The 20602-nt window shown below is 34.0% G+C and overlaps 1 protein-coding gene across 2 annotated transcripts in view; it reads right to left on the minus strand.

The window, feature by feature from the left end:
• Window positions 1–20602, minus strand: part of Fam3c (FAM3 metabolism regulating signaling molecule C) — a 44519-nt gene that overhangs the window by 5423 nt on the left and 18494 nt on the right. For both annotated transcript variants that reach the window (XM_015488280.2, XM_015488279.2), the window contains 5 exons: window positions 14686–14715; window positions 13863–13986; window positions 7335–7393; window positions 5815–5865; window positions 3762–3846 (listed from right to left, as the gene is read on the minus strand). In XM_015488280.2, coding sequence (XP_015343766.1) covers window positions 3762–3846; window positions 5815–5865; window positions 7335–7393; window positions 13863–13986; window positions 14686–14715 — 349 coding nt within the window. The remainder of the gene's footprint in view (window positions 1–3761; window positions 3847–5814; window positions 5866–7334; window positions 7394–13862; window positions 13987–14685; window positions 14716–20602) is intronic.

The raw sequence follows: 20602 nt of genomic DNA on the forward strand, positions 1-20602 counted from the left end.
CTGCTATTCTGGGCTCAATTCTGATTAATGAGAAAGAACAAGTAGGAAAATAGAAGTGCTATGAACTTCACCATACTACCTTAATAGACTGAAGAACAGATGCTAGGCATTGGGGGCCATCTAGCCCAGACTTGAAAGAGAGTTTGTTACAGAAAGTTCAGGTTGGAAATGCCTATGAAGGAAAACACACACACACACACCCCCCAAATAACCCTAATAATTTTCACCATATAATGAGGGTATTGTGATGGGTTCAAACTGAAAAAAAAAAGTCACAGTTTTAAAAATACGAGGCAAAACACATTACTGAGAACAAAGCTTTTTTTTTTTTTAATTATTTTTTAGTTGTAGTTGGACACAATACCTTTATTTTATTGATTTATTGTGGTGCTGAGGATCGAACCCAGGCCCTGTACGAGTTAGGCAAGCACTTTACTGCTGAGCCACAACCCCAGCATCACAACCCCAGCCCCAGAGAACAAAGGTTTTAATACTACCAGGAAGACATGTAGTTCTCAGAATAAGATGAGACTCCCAAAACTACTAGAAATTTTGCTATGAAGTGGGAGTAATGACAGGACCCACTGTTTCACAATAATGACATAATATCATCACAACAAAGCAAGACAGTCTGTCCAGAAGGGTACACATATTTTTAATCAACATAAAAAGAGAATAGCAGCTCTACGATATCTACATAAGTGTTTTAAAGTAGATCTAAGCCTCCAGACCCACAGAAGGCACACAGTTAGGTTCTACAGGAACTTGTTAATATAATCTTTGAGGCAGTATCAGTTATTTTACAAGATGGAAAAATGAAGATGCTGAGACAAAAAAAGTCAAAAGTTGAAGTTTTCCAAAAATACAAGGAACATTTTAGAAACTATGGTTCCAATTCCTACCACAATTCTACAAGAAAAGACAATGAAGAAATCTACAAGCATTAAAATGAAAGAAGGAGGGGCTGGGGATATAGCTCAGTTGGTAGAGTGCTTGCCTCGCATGCACAAGGCCCTGAGTTTGATCCCCAGCAACACACACACACATACACACACACACACAATAATAATAAAAAGAAAGAAAGAAAGAAAGAAAGAAAGCATATAGTGGGAAAGAGAAAGGAATTAAGTAAAGTCAACTTAATGACATTTTAGCTATTTCAGCTATGGAGGAAGTAGATCAGGGTACTGTAATTAGCATCATCTACGGATTTCAACTAACAGTCTCAAAAAACAGCCTCTATAAATAAAACAATAAAATTGCAGCTGGATAATATGCTTATTGAGGTACACTGGAAAATAGTTTCTGCAGTTCATTATCAGCTGAATCCTTTGGAAGAGGAGGCCTCTGGTAGGGTAGCACACTGCTCTTGAGAAACATTTTTATCAAGGACTTATATTTGGACATAAAAATGACTTTGGAGAGAGTACAAAGCCTAGATCATGGAAACCTCATATGACAAATGTCAGAATCAAGACCAAGACAGTCCAAATCAGCAAAATTAAATTTAACAAGAATAAATGAATATAAAGTTCTTCATTTAAATTAACAAAATCAAGTTCTGAATGGAGAGAAAGACCTGACTTGGCAGTGGTTTAAAAAACAAAATAAAAGTCTAGGATCAAATAAACAGATTCTAGAATTTAACTTGACCAAAAACTCATGAGCCAAAAATTTGATGTGATTATTTAAAAAAAAAAAAAAAAACTAATAGAATACCAGTCTACATGAATATTCAAAGAAATGTAATCTCTAAAACAGAGCAAGAGATCATCTCCACTGCACTCTGCACTGGCCAGACCACATCTGGAACACTGTATTTAATTTGGGACAGTCATTTTAAAAGAAACAATAATCAGCTAAAGAATGCCCAAGAAATGTAGCCAGAGTATAAGTAGAACAAGAAACTAACATGATAAAAGGTAAAAGAGGTCTGTGTACTGAGCCTAGAAAAGAAAAAAGTAAACACCAATTAGCTTTAAATTCTTGGAGAACATATTTATTGTTTTGTTGCACAACTTACCCAAGTTCAGGATAATCAGGAGAATTTAAAGGGAGCCCACCCTGGAGCACAGCACTTCTCTATGAATCTGCATTAGTTTTGTTTTAGATAGGGAAACTGCATGGGTATGAAAGTGAAGATATTTACAGAGCACTCCAGGGAATCTTGCCCAGGCTTGCGTGCTGTTTTAGATAGCCTTTAAGGTTTTTTCTTAATCTCAGGTATCTACACTGAAAACTTCCAGTTAGGCTACAATTTATTATTAGAATATTAATAGATTAATAGGTTAAGGAGAACAACGGTTCTCATTCCAAACAGGTATAACAAAAGAGTGTAGCCTCGAAGAAAGGTCATGTGGGGCTAGTCAGAAAAGGGGTTTAAAACAGCCAAAGGGGTTTAAAACAACCAAAGCAAAGAGCAAGTTACTTGGTTTTTTGATAAGGAAAGTGTAATTACATCCTGTGTCGTCCTATTCAGATATGTGAAAATGGTTCAACTTGCCAATTTTACGTTGATCTTCAGTTTACAAATCTAATATAGCCACAGGTGAACCAGAAAAAAATGCACTTTGTGAAATGACTTCAGTTTATATTCCCTTATAAAGAGGCACTGTTTTTTAAAGTTTGTATCTGCAATAATGTAACCATATGTTATATATGCTTTAAAAAAAAATCAGTAAATAGAAGACATGCCATATTCCCGTGTGAATCTAATAGTTTTAAAGACTTTTTAATTAAAATATGTAAGAATATTTTTTATTCTTTTTTTTTTGGGGGGGTACCAGGTATTGAACTCAGGGGTACTTGGCTACTAAGCCACATCCTCAGCCCTATTTTGTATTTTATTTAGAGACAGAGCCTTAAGTGGCTTAGTGCCTCACTTTTGCTGCGGCTAGCTTTGAACTCTCAATCCTCCTGCCTCAGGCTCCTAAACCATTGGGATTATAGGTGTATGCCACACCAAACCCAGCTATTTTTTATTTTTGATGGAAAAAATATTAAAAAAAATTTTTTTTAAAGACGAATGTTAGAGGTGGCTTAGCCCCACCAGTCAAGAAGTATACTTACTTTTCACACAATAGTTATAAAACAATTGAAATAGTGTCTTTGAAAACAGCAAATAAAAATTTGTCAACAGAACAAAAATTCCAGACACGAAACCAAGTGTCTGGCCCTAGTTACACAGAGTCTTCCGAATGGATTTTTAGAAACGCAGAAAAATGGTAAAATAATGGGAAAAAAATACACTAAATATCAAATGTGGAATGCAAAAATACATCTCAGTTCTAAAAGGAAAAGAAACTACAAAGAGAAATTCACAGACTCAACTACCTGACAATTAACCTTAAGATAAAAGTACAAAGTCACCATAAATTTACAAAACTATGAACAAGTAATATACAAAAAAATACATTTTAACATGAATAATGGTTAATATCTTGATAAACAAGTAAGTATGGGTTAACTTGAATGCAAAAGATAATTTAAAAAAGAAAATACAAAAAAAAATCTTGTGAGGAAAAATTCTAACCAAAGAAGGCATGTTCTTTTAAAAAGCCAAATATCTTTTCAACACTTGTAGAATTGGACCTTTTTAAAAAAATTCATAACTTCTAAGAAAAATATAAATTTGGCACAATTTTTAAAAATTCTGTTTAATAAAATACCTTTTTATTTATACATTTTTTCAATGAAAATATGTTTTTCTTATCATTACAAATCAGAGCCCCAACAAGTTGGATAAGATTTTGCTTACGTACTTGGTTGCTCCATCGTCATATGTTCCCATCAAGACTATTGTTCCATCTTGTATGGCCTTCAGAAACTCAATAAATGGTGCCACATCTGAAGAAAAAGAAAGGGTGGGGGGTTTTCTTTTTAAATGACTGAGTAACCATCAGAAATAATCCCTAGAATTAATATTATAAAATGCAAATTATTCATAAAACAAGAATTTATAATGAAAAGAAATCTAAAAGGAAGACAAATCTTACAAAGTTTAAAAACTGCCTAGTTTGTCCCTTAATATGATCCCACCATCAGCCTACAATTTTCAAGTCCTAATTTATCCTATGTCTTTTGTACTGATATCCTGAGGCTGAGGAAAATCCAACTCAGAGCCATGACTTATAAAGTGAAAGGTATCACTCAGATATGAACAACTGTGTCTATGGAAAGCCTGATTCTGAGATCTGTGGATAAACTTCAGGAGAATGGCTCATGGACTACCTGAATGTATGTAAAATTGTTTGTATGGGAACTTTTCTAGAAAGAGGATACACTGGTTTCATCCAATTCTCCAAGAGATATGTAATTTTTAAAAATATCTATAAACTCAGATTTCAAGAATTTTCTAGATCTATCTTTTTCAATGAGCTGGGGCAAGGAATGTAGGGTATCACTAAAAGCCAAATTAATTACAGCAAATATCACAATCACATCATCTTGATATTGGTCCACAAGAACATCAAAATAAACCACTCAGTGACTAAATCACCTCACATATGGAGTTGTCTACAAGGTCAGGTTGCCTTATAGCCCCCTAACACTATTTCAAAGCTAGTTTACTTCAAATTTACTTAATTTTTTTTCTACAGAAAAGATTCCAAAGATTTTCTCTGAATATATATAATAATAATGACATTTTCAATTCAGAAAAGATGGAACAAACAAAGCAGCTAACAAATTACTCCCATTAAATGCAAAGATGGCAACAAACTGCAACTATTTAATTGGAAGACTATTTTCAGAGGAATTCACCTTCCTGTGATGAGAAGAGTGAGGACCACCAGAACTTCCTATCACACTACTGCTTCCAACAACAGCTTTCTAAAAGGCTCTCCACGTAACACATTTTGGTAAGACCAATTATGCCTTTACAATCTAAAGCTGATGGTAACATTTTAAGTTTACACAGTTTTGACAGCCATAAAATGTTCTTCACATCTTATTTGAGAAATAAATAATACACAGCATCTCATTTTATAAGAAATGCTATATAATCTGAATTGTTTGAAAATTCTCAACATAAACTTAAGGAAGCCTAACAGTATTGCCTTCTAGGGAATATATATATATACATGGGATGGAGAAGTGGAAACCAACTTAAAGAACTAAAAGATAAACCAGTGTTGGTCTCCCTTCCAACTTGAAGAAGAAACCCTTTCCTTTTGGGCATCGTCTTCTTCAAGCTGCCAGCTCCTTGCCTCTGTATGATGGTGTCTTTTCCCATTCCTTGAATGACTTCCAAATACAAAAGGGAAAAATGTTTTTGGATTGTACTAAGTCCAGTGAATTACAAAGAAAATCTATTCCTTCTCTTGAATATTCATGTACTTTAATGGCCATACTTAGGTAGAACTAGGATGAATGGGATTACTATTTTTCTAAAACCTGATAGTTTATTTGTATATTTTGAAGGCTCCCACTTATATTTTTGAGACTGAAAATTATATGTAAACAAACAGACTCAGTAAAAAAGGTTTAAATTGGTTATGGTGGTCTTTTATACATTGTTTCTAATTTCAGACAGAAAGCTCAAGGAGCCCAGGGCTTTTAATTAGTTGTCCAGTAGAAAACAGGACTCAATTTGTTGTTGTTGTTGTTTTTAAATCTTGATTTTTATATTATTTTATTCAATTACACACAACAGTTTTTCTAACAAAAATAAACTGTATACAATTTGATTATTAAAGTACAGCTGGACATTTAGTGAAAGGTTAGAGACGCAAATGAACTAACACAAATGGTACCATTTTTCTCTCATTAATTGGCTACATTACATTGAGGTAATTCAGTCATATTCACACGTACCTCCTCCCCACATGTCAAAATACTTAGTGTCTAACACTTCTCCTGTTTTTCCTGAAAGAGATTGAATTCAGATCAGATTATGAAATTCAAATATTCCATACATTATGAAGACAAATGATCTCATCTAATGACTGATGTGAATTCACTAGCATAGAAGAAATTATTCTGAGATCTTAAAATCTGAATTGTATATATCTGAAGGGTAGTTTTTAAACAAGACTTTCTTATTTGTTTATTTTATATTTGTCGCTTTTAGATACAGGTGACAGTAGGGTGTACTCTGACATATTATACATACTTGGGGTGCAAGCCATTACAATTTTGATCCCATTCTTGTGATTGAACATGATGTGGAGTTATACTGGTTATGTATTCATATATAAACATTGGAAAGTTATGTCTGATTCATTCTCCTGTCTTTCCTATTTCCATCCTTCTCCCTTCCCTTCATCCCCCTTTGTCTAATCCAATGAACATCTATACTTCCTCTTCCTACCCTTCCTTGTTATGGGTTTCCATCCACATATCAGAGAAAACATTCGACCTTTGGTTTTTTGGGACTGGTTTATTTCACTTAGTATGATACTCTCCAGTTCCATCCTTAAATAGGACTTTCTCATAAATATTTTATATCAAAGAGTGGCAAACATAATTCACTGTTACATACTATTTCAATTCAAAGTTAAGTATATGTGTTATCAGCTTCCCTAATTTAAATCTTTTACAACAAAGAGATAGCTACTTGAATCAGATACCCTTTTATATATTAAAGACATTTTAAAATAAAATGTGCATTTTCCCTCATTAAAATTGATTAAATAGACAGATATTAAATGTTTTACTTAAGAAAATGAAGAAAGATGCAAAAATTTACATATTGTTGTGAAATATATAAAAACTACTTTCCTATACAACAAATGCGTAAGGTGGATAGTAACCGCTACCACCTTTTATGGCTTTATGGGATACTTATGGTACCAGAGTAGAGATGATCTGCATGCATATAGCCCTTGCTTCATGGCTCGGATTTTCAGATCTAATTCTGCAACACTGAAGATGGCCAGGATTCAATGAATTTATGAGAAACTTGTAGACAATATTGAAAAACTACAATAAATTCTCAATCTTTGTTCCTTCTTCTACCTATCCAATGAATAGTCCATTATCCTTTGTCATTTTATATACCTTCATGCCTATCTCCCTATCTTTATCATAATGATAAAATATGCATCAAATTTTCATTTAACATTTAACATAATTTAACATTAGATTCACTGTTTTCTGATAATCTCAAAGAACGTTTTCCACAGAATGATCACTACTGGGATACTTTCAAGAAAACATGCTATAAATAGACACCAAGTCTCCATCTATGGTAGTTTGGGTGCAGGCAGAGGTTGAGAGAAGGTTTTCATTTCAAAAGTGGATATAATCTGATTCCTTGACACTATTTTGCATTTTACTTTTAGGTACAAGAACATCCACTGAATATATCTATAAGCTACAATAACTATTCTTACCATTTGCCAAAGCAACATTGATCCCTCTTCCAACATTATTCTTCACACCACTCATCAAACTAAAAGGGAAAAAGTCAAGACAATTTTATTGGAATTAGATACTGCACATAAACACATATCACAAAAATAAAGTCATGCAGAAAATGAATATTAAATATACGTCAACTGTTTGACTCTGAAGAATAAAAGGCCTCTACTGAGTCAAAAAAGATAGTCTAACACAAATAATTTTAAACCAATGCTCTAAATAATATTTCCCAAATAATAATGCATATTTAAAAATACAGAGACTTAAACACTAGACTATTTCTTGCTGCTCTATGCCATACTATGTAATGCCATTTAAGAAAATCCTCACAGCATGTGGACATATGCATACATTCTTCACCATACTCAGAGGATTGAGGGGTGGGGGTGAGGGGGAACCAAACTGGACAATCTCTTTTCTACTTTCTGCAGTTCAGTGTGATATGAAGTGATGTTACCTAAATCTTTTATCACCTGAAAGCAAGAAGAGTGGAGGAGCACTCTTCCATGAATGCTTCAACTAATTGTGAATGTTCTTCTGGTAATCAGCAACATCAACTGTGCACTGCTTACACAGCTACCATATCTAACCACAGGCACCATGCGGTCTGCCTGAGATAACCAAAGTGCACTGGGACCTTGCAGAACACTACACAAAAAAATGATGTGGTGAAATGGAGGGCATAGTGGCACATTTGTTTGTTACCAGTTTAGTTTGTTCAGTTAGAATTATTAAGCTACAATTTTACAGGTACTTTCCATTTTTAAAATTCAAGGTAATAGTAATATTCCCAGGAGTGTGCTGCCAAATGTTTAAGAATTGGTTTAAAGTTAGGAGAATGAAGCAGTGTTCAGATACACAAGAATATACATATGCACATGTATGCACGTGTTGATTTTTCATGTCAGTAAAGTTTGTGCAACTTACAAACTTTATTGGTATAAAAAATATGCAACATACAATTTCACAAATAAAGCCTATAATACTTTACTGTAAATTCCACATAGTTAACTGAGTCTCACAGAATGTGTTAACTGATTTTCATAGAACTCACACCTGTGGTTAACTATGGTTGCAGCTGATGACTGAGTGCAGTTCTAACACATGTTGGATATTACTTGTGTTTATGTTAAAGATTAAAGACAGTAAAAATGAAGACTTATGTTGAAACTTCACTTGCCTCATGATGTTAGCAAGATCATACAAATATTTTTAAATATTGGAAGATGATTTCCTCTTTTGTGTTAGTCACAGTATAAGAACTACAGAAAGACACACTTTTAATTTTAATCTAACTTAACATTTTCTCTCTCCAGTTCTTAAGCACAGACCTTGAGTCTGAAAAGTTTCTGTAAAGATTCAGAGCAATCAGTAAAAAAGCTATACAAAGAGATGCACTCAAAACTGATATGAATAAAGATTTTAAAAAACATTCACAAAGTTCTTAGGAAGGCTATATAAAATAGAAACAAATACAATAAAAATAACAAAATGCCATATTTGAGCCCTCACATATCAATAATTATAATAAATGGAAGTATTTTAAATTTATCAAATAAAGACAGAAATTGGCAGAGTGGGTTAAAAAAGGACCTAACTGTACCTTGTCTCTAAGAAATTCACTTAAGTATAAAGAAAGTGGTAGTGAAGTATAATGAAAAGAAAGAGTAAAACTCAATAATAAAAAGACAACCCAATTTAAAAATGGACAAGGAGCTGGAGTGGAAATTTCATTGTAGAAGATATACAAATAGGCAATAAGCACATGAAAAGATCATCATGCATCTCATCCTAAAGGAGTCACAGATCAAAACCACAATGAGAGACTACTTCATACCTACTAGGATGGTGGTAATCAGAAAGTTAGGTGATAGTAAGTACTGGCAAATATGTGGAAAATTGGAACCCTCATCCACTACTACTGCTAAGGTAAACTATTGCAGACACTTTGATAAACAATCTGGCAGTTCCTAAATAGTTAAGTTACCATTTGAACCAAAATCCACTCCAGTATACACATAAAAGATGGAAGTATGTCCATATAAAAACTAGTATACAAATTTATAGGAACATGATTCATTATAGCCAAAGAGGAAATAATTCAAAGTCTATTGGGTAAACACTGTGTTATATCTAGACAATGGACTATTAACCAGCCATAAAACAAAGGACTGGTCAAGTAACAACATGGATCAATCTTGAAAACATTATGCTAAGTGAAGGAGTTAATTATAACTGACCACATACAATACCATTTATATGAAATATTCAAAATAAGCAAATCTATAGAGAAAGTAAACAAATGCTTATTTGGGCATTAGGGTGGGGGAGCAGGGCAGGATGAGAACATAGGAGGAGGGCAATAGCTAAAGGGTACAGTTTCTTTTTACTTTATAAAAATGTTCCAAATTGGAAGAGGTTGAACATAGCTATGTATTAAAATAAAAACTACTGACTGTACATTTGAAGTGAGTGTAATATCAGGTATATGAATTAAATCTGAGAATTGCTTAAACTAGTCTTAATACACACAAAAAAGGTTTATGCTTTATTATATTACTATTGGCTCAATTGTACAAAATAGGAGGGAAGTTTCCTAATGTATTTGCTGCATTCCTTTTAGAAATACACTGGATACATAAATTCTACATTTATAATAAGAAGTAGACATGAGGGCTGGAGTTGTGGCTCAGTGGTAGCGTGCTTTCCTTGCATGTGTGGGGCACTGGGATCGAGCCTCAGCATCACATAAGTAAATAAAATAATGAAAACTACTAAAAAAAATAGATACAACTAAGTTGTTTGATTAGTGATTAAATGCTACAGTGACATTTTCAAGTACAAATCACATCAGAGGAGACTGTTGTAGTTAAACCCATCAGAAAGCAAAAAAAAAAATTAAGGTGATGTAGAAGCACAATGGCACAGGCCTCCCACAAGAGGGCAGCAGCTTATCAATTTTTAAAAAATGAATTCTAATGGAAAATCTGAATCAAAAGCACTGAAGATTCAAAATGTATAATGGTTAGTTACTGCTACTAACAGAAGTTGAAATATTCTCTTTTACACCTCATGAATGTCTGTACCACTCACACCTCCAGGAAAAAAACGTAAAGGAAATGATTAGATCAATATCATACATCTGACAGTTTCTAGCTATTACTTAAAGTTGGAACTGGGTTTGGCAAACTTAGTTGAAAGGCCAAATCCATTCAGCTTGTTTTTTGTTTTGTTTTGACTTGACTTACTACTTGTGGGCATAGAGTGATTTTTTAGATTTTTAAATGGTGACATTTTAAATTATTATATAAGTATCTACATAATAATGATTTTACTTCTTGGCCCTCACAGCCAAAAATACTATATAGTTTCTTGTTAAAACACACACACACACACACACACACACACACACACACACACACACACACCCCTCCTATATATTTTGTACCAAATATTAAGATTATAAGAAGTAAAGTTGGGCTGGGGATGTGGCTCAAGCGGTAGCACGCTCGCCTGGCATGCGTGCAGCCCAGGTTCGATCCTCAGCACCACATACAAACAAAGATGTTGTGTCCACCGTAAACTAAAAAATAAATATTAAAAAATTCTCTCTCTCAAAAAAATTTAAAAAGAGAAGTATTTTCACTAATAACTTCATACAAACTGAAATCAGACAAGTATGCTTTAGATGAAAATTTTATAGGTTGAACAAGAGTTCAATTGGTTCTCCAACATGAACGGGAACAAAACCTGCAAATACTGTTTTGTGTGACGCCTGAGGTTTACACTCAGAGTTTTCTAACTAATGAGGCATTTAAAATACATCGTAATCTCCAGAACATTACCTTGCCTTTACTTGTCCTTAATATCATGACTTTTTACTTGTCCTTAACACCATCCTAATCATAATTGCCACATTTTATCTTTATCAGAGTTTCTTAAGCTTAGCCCTGATGATACTGGAGGCCAAATCATTCTTGTTGAGGAGCTAATTTGTTCACTGAAAAATGTGTAATAGCATCTAAGTCTGCAGGTAACACTTCTACTGCTGTGATAACCTCAAATGACAATGTCACCCAAATCACCCCTGGTGAACCACATTGATATGGAAGAGTATTCACCAAAGTGAGTTTGTGTGTATTAAAAGCAGGTGCAAGAAAATACTAAAATTTCTACTTATGTATTTTTATTATCTACTTACACATTTCAGAAGTTGTACAAGCAAAAAGGCTCATGACCAATTGGCAGGCAGTATCAAAGAGCTGGCAGCAATTAGCAATGGCCTCCCATTGTTCTATTCTACTTCTTACATCATTTTATATAACAACCAGATCATTTTTTCAATGTAAATGAAATCATAACACACCAATGTTTGAAAAACGTTTAATACTTCTCAAGACACTCAGGAAAAAAAAAAAAATCTCAGTCCTTTACCTTCATTGCCTACAAGTTACAATGGTTAAAGCTCTCTAGAGCTTTCCCATTTCAGGGCCTTTGAGCAAGCTTACCCTGCTGTCTAGAATGCACTTCTCCACTCTTCATCTGGCCATCTTCCTTCTCATCCCTGGTTGTCAGACTATACATTGTTCCCCAAGCCTCACACCAAAGTTGGACACCTCATCTTGCTCACTCCATCAGTACTGACCACATCCTGCTGCCTGCATAGCTGGTGTCTCAATTTAGGATCACTGACTCGAGTTTACTTTGTAAGTATTTGTCACCCCAACCAGACTGTAAATTCCATGATAGGAAGATTATGCTTGAGCACTTTCTGAATAAATGAATGAATGATGCTTAGAAAATTCAGTCTTATTTAAACTTAAATTTTTTTAAGTTTTTAATATAAAAATAGAAAATACTGGACAAAGCACTGGAAAACTTGGTCCTTGCAGTGTCTCTACTAGGGATCCCTCACCAACTATTCAATTACTCAGCCCCTCAATGGGGAATCACTTCATGACCTGAGACCTAGCTATAAAATCCCATCAACTATTTAATCTCTCTTGGGAATGGCAGAATGATTCTTGAAATGTGGTGGATTGGTGGTCAGCCTCAATTTTATGGTTAAAGAAACTGAAATAAAGTACAAATTCTACATGACATGCCCACCATGCTTGAACCAAATTCTCTGGCTTCAAGCCCAGTACTATTTCACAGGCTCCAATGCCCACAAACTTTTCTTTTCGACCTATACAATCTGGAGATAGAAAACCTGCTAGTCAAAGAGTTTGATCTCTTTTTATTTGTTATTAAACTTACTTGCTTGAAATGGACGGAGTAGGTGCCCAAAGATAATTTGTGGGCTAACTGTTCCAAAAGAAAATTCTCCCTATTGTTTAGAATCAAGCTGGGGTCTCTTTAGTCAAACAAGGTACAAAGGGATTAGAAATGTTTAAAAACACCTAGGAACTTCAAAATCCCAAAGTGCTTTATTACATATCAGTAAAACAGGAGTAGCATAACGAGAAATCAAGGACAATGGACTAACAATGGATCACCATTAGCATGAGGGAAAAGAAAGGAAGTGAGCAGAGACTTTAAAGATCATCTGGTTCAAGCCCTTAATTTTGCAATAAAAGTATTCCATGAGATTAAATAATCTTTTGCTCAATACAAAAGGGGCTAGAATAAAAAATAGCTTTTATATTAAAGAGACAAAGAGTTGGGAGGAACTGCTTAATTTGGGTAGTTTCCTTTTTAATCTACATCACCTTGCTCTTTATTCTACAAAATCAAGTGTCACACTTACTATTTTATATAAAGTTCAAAAAAGTTCATATAACTAGTTTTCCAGGCAATCAGATTAAAAGCAACAACTAAAAGTGGGATTTGCAATACAGAGGCACAGACTTAAATTACATGCGATAGCTGACACTGAAGTAGGATACTGTAGCATCTACAAACCAACACAGGAAACCATTCAGCTCAGTGGCAATTTATGCAACTACGGACCTGTGGTTATCACTGGATCATTTCCCACTTCAACAAGCAGCACTCAATTAAAATGAAAGGTGCTGGTTTGTAAGATAAAGTATTCATTATCCAGAGCAATGCTGTCGACTGAACTTTGCCACGATGGAAATCTATCTGGGATGTTCAATTCAGCAGCCACAAGCCACGCATGGCCATTGAGCACTTGAAATGTGACAACTGTTACTGAGGAAATAAGCTTTAAATTAATTTAAACGAATTAATTTTCTCTCTGGTATTTAAGAGAAAAGAGACACACTTGTTAGGTGGCTACTGAATGGGACAATGCAGATCTAGAGAATACACTCAAAGAAAATCCCTTGTCTCTACACAAAACTGGATAAATGCTGTGTTCTTAGTCATTCTCTAACATACAATTCAGTAAATGCATGGGGGAATCAATTATATAATAATTGAAATAACTTTCCTTTAGAAGAAGCATGCCCAGTTTATTTTCAGAAGATTTATTCAACTCAGGCCTGTAATTTAATACATAGCACTCTTTAGAGCTTCAAAGAACACATACTTACACATTGTCTTCCAGGCAGATTTTGGGTCCCACCACATTGGCTGCTCCACTTGCCATTTTAAAAGCAAAATGTTTCTCAGGGCAAGCTTTTGAGATACCACATTTATATCTGGGAGGCTTCGTAGCTTTGGGGGAGAAAATTGGATTTTTTTTCTTTAAGAAAATAAGTTAGAGACTGTTTTCTGTTTTTTTTTTAATCTCAACCCAGAACAGACATTATGTAAAACATCAAAATATACAAAACTGAAAAAATATGTTAGCCCTCTCTCACCCCAGAGGGCTTTGAAGAACTTCAACCCAAACACCACCATAACCCAAAACCTCCTGGGAAACAAGCTAACACCTGACATACATGGATCAAGTAACGTGATCTTGACAAGTGTAGATGTATTTCATCTAATTTTTCTTGACTTTATCTTTAAATTTCAGGATGTGGGAAGATATGAATTGCTACTTTCCATAGATGCATAAAAACCTTCTGAGTCATTAAAGTTACATTCAGTTACCTCCAGGATCACTAAAAAAACTTAATGTCTGACTTTCTACCCACATACTAGAGTTTGAAACTAGGATTCCTTTACTACTCCATTGCCTTTAGATCTTATAATTCTGGAAATGAAAAGCACTGATGGAACAAAATGTTCATTATGAATAAATACCAAGAATATTCAGCTTTCTAGGCAAATGGAATCCTCATAACTTTAAAAACCAACTTCTAAATCAGTTTCTATTCACACTTAAGTACTGACATTGCTTAAATATAAGCTCTCATATGCTTTAAGACAGAGTAAGCCATTTGTAAAATATTGAGATGAAATACTTACAACGTGCAGCTGTGTCCAATGCTGACCTTGCTAAGGGGGGAAAAAAAAAGTCATCTTTATTAGAAAGAATAAGCCTACCAGCAAGTATCCACTTTTTTAAGCAGGGTAGAGCTTCTAATAGGCCTATAAAAATGTCTGAATGAGAGTGCTCAGAATACAACAAATAAAATGTGAATATCATATCAGAAAAAGAGATTAATAACTTTACACTATACAATTTATTACAAACATTTATGTAGATGTATCATGGAGGGTCAAGTTTTATTACTGATAGAACATTCTATGTTTTAATCTTTACATTGTATTTTTAATTTTAGTTATTACAACTTTAAAGTGCAAATAGCAAGTTACTCTATAAACTTATTTTTAAGTACTGGGTAAATACGATGTTTAAAAGTTGTTACTGCTATTTGGTATTTAGTATATAAGCATATAAAATCCCAGAGAATGTACATAATCCTGTCTTAGTGGAAGTGCATGGCAGTGGTAGGGACTTTTATTTCTTCAAGATACAAATGCATTGGGTATAATAAGAAAAAATTAAGGTTATCACTAAGAGTTTCATAATTTACCAGATCAAGGAAACCAGAAGGTTAAATCTTAACTCCAATCCAGTAGATATTATTCTGGCTATCCATCATAATTACATAGAGAACTTTCTAGAAGCACCAACATCTGATCACAGCTCAGGAAATTATAACTTAGATCATCAAAGTACTGTGGACAGCCACTTCCTGATTTGGCTAATAAGTATGCAGTGTGATAAATGTTAGCCAGCTGTCTGACTATAAATAGTGACTTAGTTTTTACTTCTGTACTATTTTAGATAATTGTGAATTTCCTGTAAGCTCAATATTCAAAATGGGGAACAGAAAGTCAAAGCTGAAAGATAGGATCTAAAATAATAAGAATGAAAATGACCATGTAAGTTAAGTGAAGCCTCACTGATTCAAGAGAATACTCAGTAGAATATTGTTCATCATTAAAATCATAGATAATACAAAAATGTGGAAACAGTTTAATGAATGGAATAAAACAAAACAAACTTCACCCATAGCATGACTTTAAATACTAAAAATATTCATGTGATAAAAACAGAGCCTTAAAGGAATCAGAAAAATGTTGGTAAATTAGGGTGCTGGGATTTCTGGAGCTCATTCTTTCAATTTTCTTAAATTATGTCATTTTTTTCCTTTGATTTTAATCAGGAAAAATAAGATATCTAGGCCAATGTTTACTTCATAAATGAAAAAACTTAAACTCAGGATGTGATAAGCAGCAAAAGGGTAAGAATTCTCAACTTCACTTTGTCCTAAATAAACAGGTGTCTTTCAGGTCAAGTGTTAGGATTCTTTAAGAGGAAGCTCTTTTGAAGTCAGGGATTTAGGGCTGGGCGGTGGCTCAGAGGCACAGGAGTTGCCTAGTGTGTACAGGCCCTGGGTTCAATCCCCCAAACCACAAAACAAACAAAAAACCAGGAATCTAACAAAAATTGGGTCCTAATTAGAATAAGATGTATTCCATGCTTCTATAATTATGTCAAAACGGATTCGACTGTCCAGTATACCTAAAAAGAACCAATAAAACAACAACAAAAACAAAACAGTAATCTGGTTACTCAACTTATGGTAATAGGTCAGAACAGGGTTAACTTGGCTCATTGATTTGATCACCTATGTTTTAAAGATACAGGAACTGATGAGTTTACTGATTTTATTTGTTGTAGGTTAAAATAAGTTTTAACTTATTTTAAAATAAGAGCTAGTTTTTAAAACAATCTTTCATCTAATACCCAAACTCATACTGTACCACCTCTGAAAATAGGAATTTCTGAGCTCTTGTTCTTGTGATTATATACACTAAAATTGCCAGGCCCTGGAAGCCAGGAGAGGGAACCTTTACAGCAATCCTCTGGCTATCTATAGGGTGTAGACTGCACAGACAGGGAGTCAGCAAGGACAGTGCTGAAGCATTCCAGGTAAGGACAGTCACCCAAAGACAGCAAAAGCAGATTCAGAGCAACTAAGAAAACAATAGTGACAGGACTTGGGAATGGACCATGCAGGAGAGAGGAAAAGGGAGGAGTCAAGGATCTAGCTCAGGAGCTGGCTTAAAAAGCATTCATTCATTCATTCATTCATTCTTATGAGCCAATGAACAAAAATACCGTCTCTGTACTCAAGTTGTTTATAATTTAGGGATGAGGATGCAGCTCAGTGAAAAGAGTGTTTGCCTAACACAGAGAGGACCTGGGTTCAGAAAATAGTACCACAAAAAGAAGATGCTTATAATCTAATTAGGACATGGGGGGAGGGTGAGGAATCAATGATGAATTCAGTGTTGGATCTGTTAATTTTAAGATATGTTATGATATGAACCAATTAGGATATAAGCCTGTTTTATGTGCCCAAATTTTGTTCCTTTTATTGCTGAGTAAAATTTCAATTTATGGACATGCAATGATTTATTCATTTATTTGCCAGTTATTGCCCCTTTTGGTTGCTTATGATGTATGGCTTTCTGACCAGAACTGCTTTGAAAATGCATTGACATGTTTTATGTGGAAATATGTTAGTTTCTCTTAAATAACACCTTAAAGCGGGAATGCTGAGCTTGAATAAAACTGAATTTTTAATTTCACAGAAAGTCACCAAGGCATTTCCAAAGTGGCTATACCATTTTATATTTCTGCTAGGTGATATATGAGAATTTCAGTTACTCCATATCCTCACCAACACTTGATATATTTGGAATTTAAAATTTTGGTTTTTCTAGTGTTATAGTGATGTATCTTACAGAAAGATACACTCACATGGTTTTAGTTTGAATTTCCTTAATCTCTAATTAATTTTCATTCATATATTATCTTTGGGGAAAGCTTATAAAAGCATTCTATATATTTTTAAGTAAAAGGTTTTGGTTTTTTTCCTCATTAAAAAAAGAAGAAAAAGAAAAGAAGATACTTGGAGAGAATCCAAGTACAACAGCATGAAGGCTAGCTGTAAACAGGCCTGGGATTAAGATATAAAATGGAAAATTGGCAAACAGATGAGGTCATCCCGAGAGAGGATTTGAAAAGACACAGGGAGAGCCTCCTATCTTATCAATAAGCAAATATTGATTAGAGCACAGGAACCTTAAAAATGTGGAGTGGCCGAGGAAAGAGAAGCAGAAGGAAAATCAGGGATGGCTCATCAAAGCAGTCAAATTAGTTTGTATATACAATATAAGATGTAAAACCAGTAGCTGCTATTCAATTAAAAAAAAAAAAACTTTACTGGAATATAATTTAAGGAAAATAACTTTGTTAGTCATTAGGTTTTTAATGAAACAACCTGACCTCCATTTAATGTATAAGGGGACAGACAGGATGCTTAAGATGACAAAAATGCTTGTGAAAGAATTTTCTTTCCAGATGAAAGCTCATTTTTATCCACGACTCATCAAAACTAAAAGCACTCTACCATGCTTGTTCTAAGCATATTAGCTCCTGGAGCCAAACAGGTAAGTTATTTTTTGTAAATAAAAGGGTATTGTCCAAGGTAGGTTACAGGCACAATATACAAACACATAAATCCCTGCGCTTAGCAACTTTCATTTCAAACCACCTGACAATTCTACACTTAATTTCTTTCAATACATACAACAGTTCACCTCAAGGAATAATAGCAAACATTTCTGATTTAGTTATATCAATAAATGTCTTTCAGTAAGTTACTACAGAATCAGGATGACTTAGTTTTAAATGATATTTCAAGTGCAGTTTTAAATAATATTTTAGTTTTAAATAATATTTCAACTGCAGGTAAATGGATGGAGTTGGAGAATATCATGCTAAGTGAAGTAAGCCAATCACCCAAAACCAAAGGATGAACTGCTATGTGGACGCTGATCCATAATTGGGGTGTGAGGGGGAACATGGGAGGAATGGAGGAACTTTATAGGGCAAAGGGGAGGGAGGGGAAGCGAGGGGGCATGGGGGTTGGAAAGATGGTGGAATGAGATGGTCATCATGCCCTAAGTACATGTATGAAGAAACAAATAGTGTGATTCTACTTTGTGTACAACCAGAGACATGAAAAATTGTGCTCTATATGTGTACTATGAATAGAAATGCATTCTGCTGTCATGTATGACAGATTAAAAAAAAGAAAAAAATTATGTATTTACTATTTATCAGTGGTTTAAATATGAAAGGGCATGTGAACTCTATAGAACGTTATTTACTGCAACAATATATGCAAAACTAATTTGGACTGTGTATAGTATATTTACTAGATAAGTGTCTACACTGAAAACTCACACATATTAAGTCAAGATCATGAATTAGACTGATAACTGTATCCATGTTCATATCCTGGCCATGATCATGTTTTACAGTTTCTAGATATTACTAATGGAAGAAAACAATTAAAGAGTGTGCAAGATTTCTGAGTATTATTTCTTACAAATGCTTGCAACTCTACAACCCTCTCAAAATAAAATTGTTACAAGATTGTGGGTTTTGTCTTTGTTTTGCTGAAGTTTGAACGAGGGTTTCATGTTATTAAGCCAGCATTCTACCACTGAGCTACGTCTCCAGTCCAAAAAATTATTGTTTTTTTAAAATCACAATTAGTCTACCTTAGTATTTTCAACTATTAAACTAGTATCAAAATTTTAGTTCTTTCTTTCTAGAAATAAGTTTATTTTTAAAAAATAATATTATATAAAAAACTCAAATCAAAATGATGTATAGAAACTATCAAGTAAGTTAGAGAAGTTGGAAAAAAATGGAAAACTCACCAAAAAAAGGTGCTTAAGATACAGATTACAGAAACAATCTCAATACTGGGCTAAACTCATTAATCTTTAATAAATGAAGTTACATGCTAAACAAATGACAAAGATAACATATATCCATCTTGGCTACAATAGCCTGAATGAGAATTAAAATTAAACCCCACAAGTTGAATTTTCATCAATTCAACTGACTGAAATCCAATAAGGTTTTACAGATACAATGTACAACCTCAGTTATGATATTAAAATAAACATCTGCCCTCAGAGTACCTAAATCACATAGGTAAAATACAATAAAGTCTTGCAGATTCTTAACGTCAAGAAAAATCAAAATGAAAAGAAGAGACAACTAAGTTAAAGTACTGTGTTTTTCATAACTGTGTTTTTGATTACCAGTGATTGCCCAACTAATGCAGCTCTACATGAATCCCACATGGAAAATATTCTTTCTTCTCACAGAAAAGTCAGAATGCTCAGTGTTTACATTTATTTTCACTCAATCAACATTATTATCTGCAGGGCCCAGTCCTAGATGCTGCATTAGGCAACAAGATATTATTGCCCTCATGATTTAGTCTCTGTTGGGGGAAGACAAGACATATGAAAAAGAAAAAAATTTAAAAAAATTCTATAACATTAAGACAGAATAAAATGATTAACAAAATGATGTATACTACATGATTAGAACAAACAATTCAAAAAAGGAGCAATACATTCTAATAAGTAAAGAGGGGGCACTGATGTAAAAGTAAGAAAGATTAACAGATGATGGGGAAAGGAGAAAAGCATGCAGAGTACAGAATCAGCATAAGCAAAGGCTGATATATAGAAGGACAGGATACGTTCTATGTCCTAGCAAGTGAGACACAAGGGGTGGGGAGGAGTGGAGAGCAGGTCAGAAGGCAGGCTGGGGCTTTGACTGTCATCCTGAGCAGAAACTTTGCAGTTTTCCTCCAAGAACTGCAAGTTCTAAAGGTTCATGAGTTTTGAGAAAATGACTCTGGCTACAGTATTGAGGCAGGCAGATAGTAAAGACAAGAAAGAGATGTGGAGACATTACTTACTATGTCTATAAAAATAATTCACACTAGAGAGAAAAATCACAACTAGGGAAGAGGTTTGGGAGGGGTGGGGA

Source organism: Marmota marmota, unplaced genomic scaffold (assembly GCF_001458135.2).
Source record: "Marmota marmota marmota unplaced genomic scaffold, marMar, whole genome shotgun sequence".
Lineage (NCBI taxonomy): Eukaryota > Metazoa > Chordata > Mammalia > Rodentia > Sciuridae > Marmota > Marmota marmota.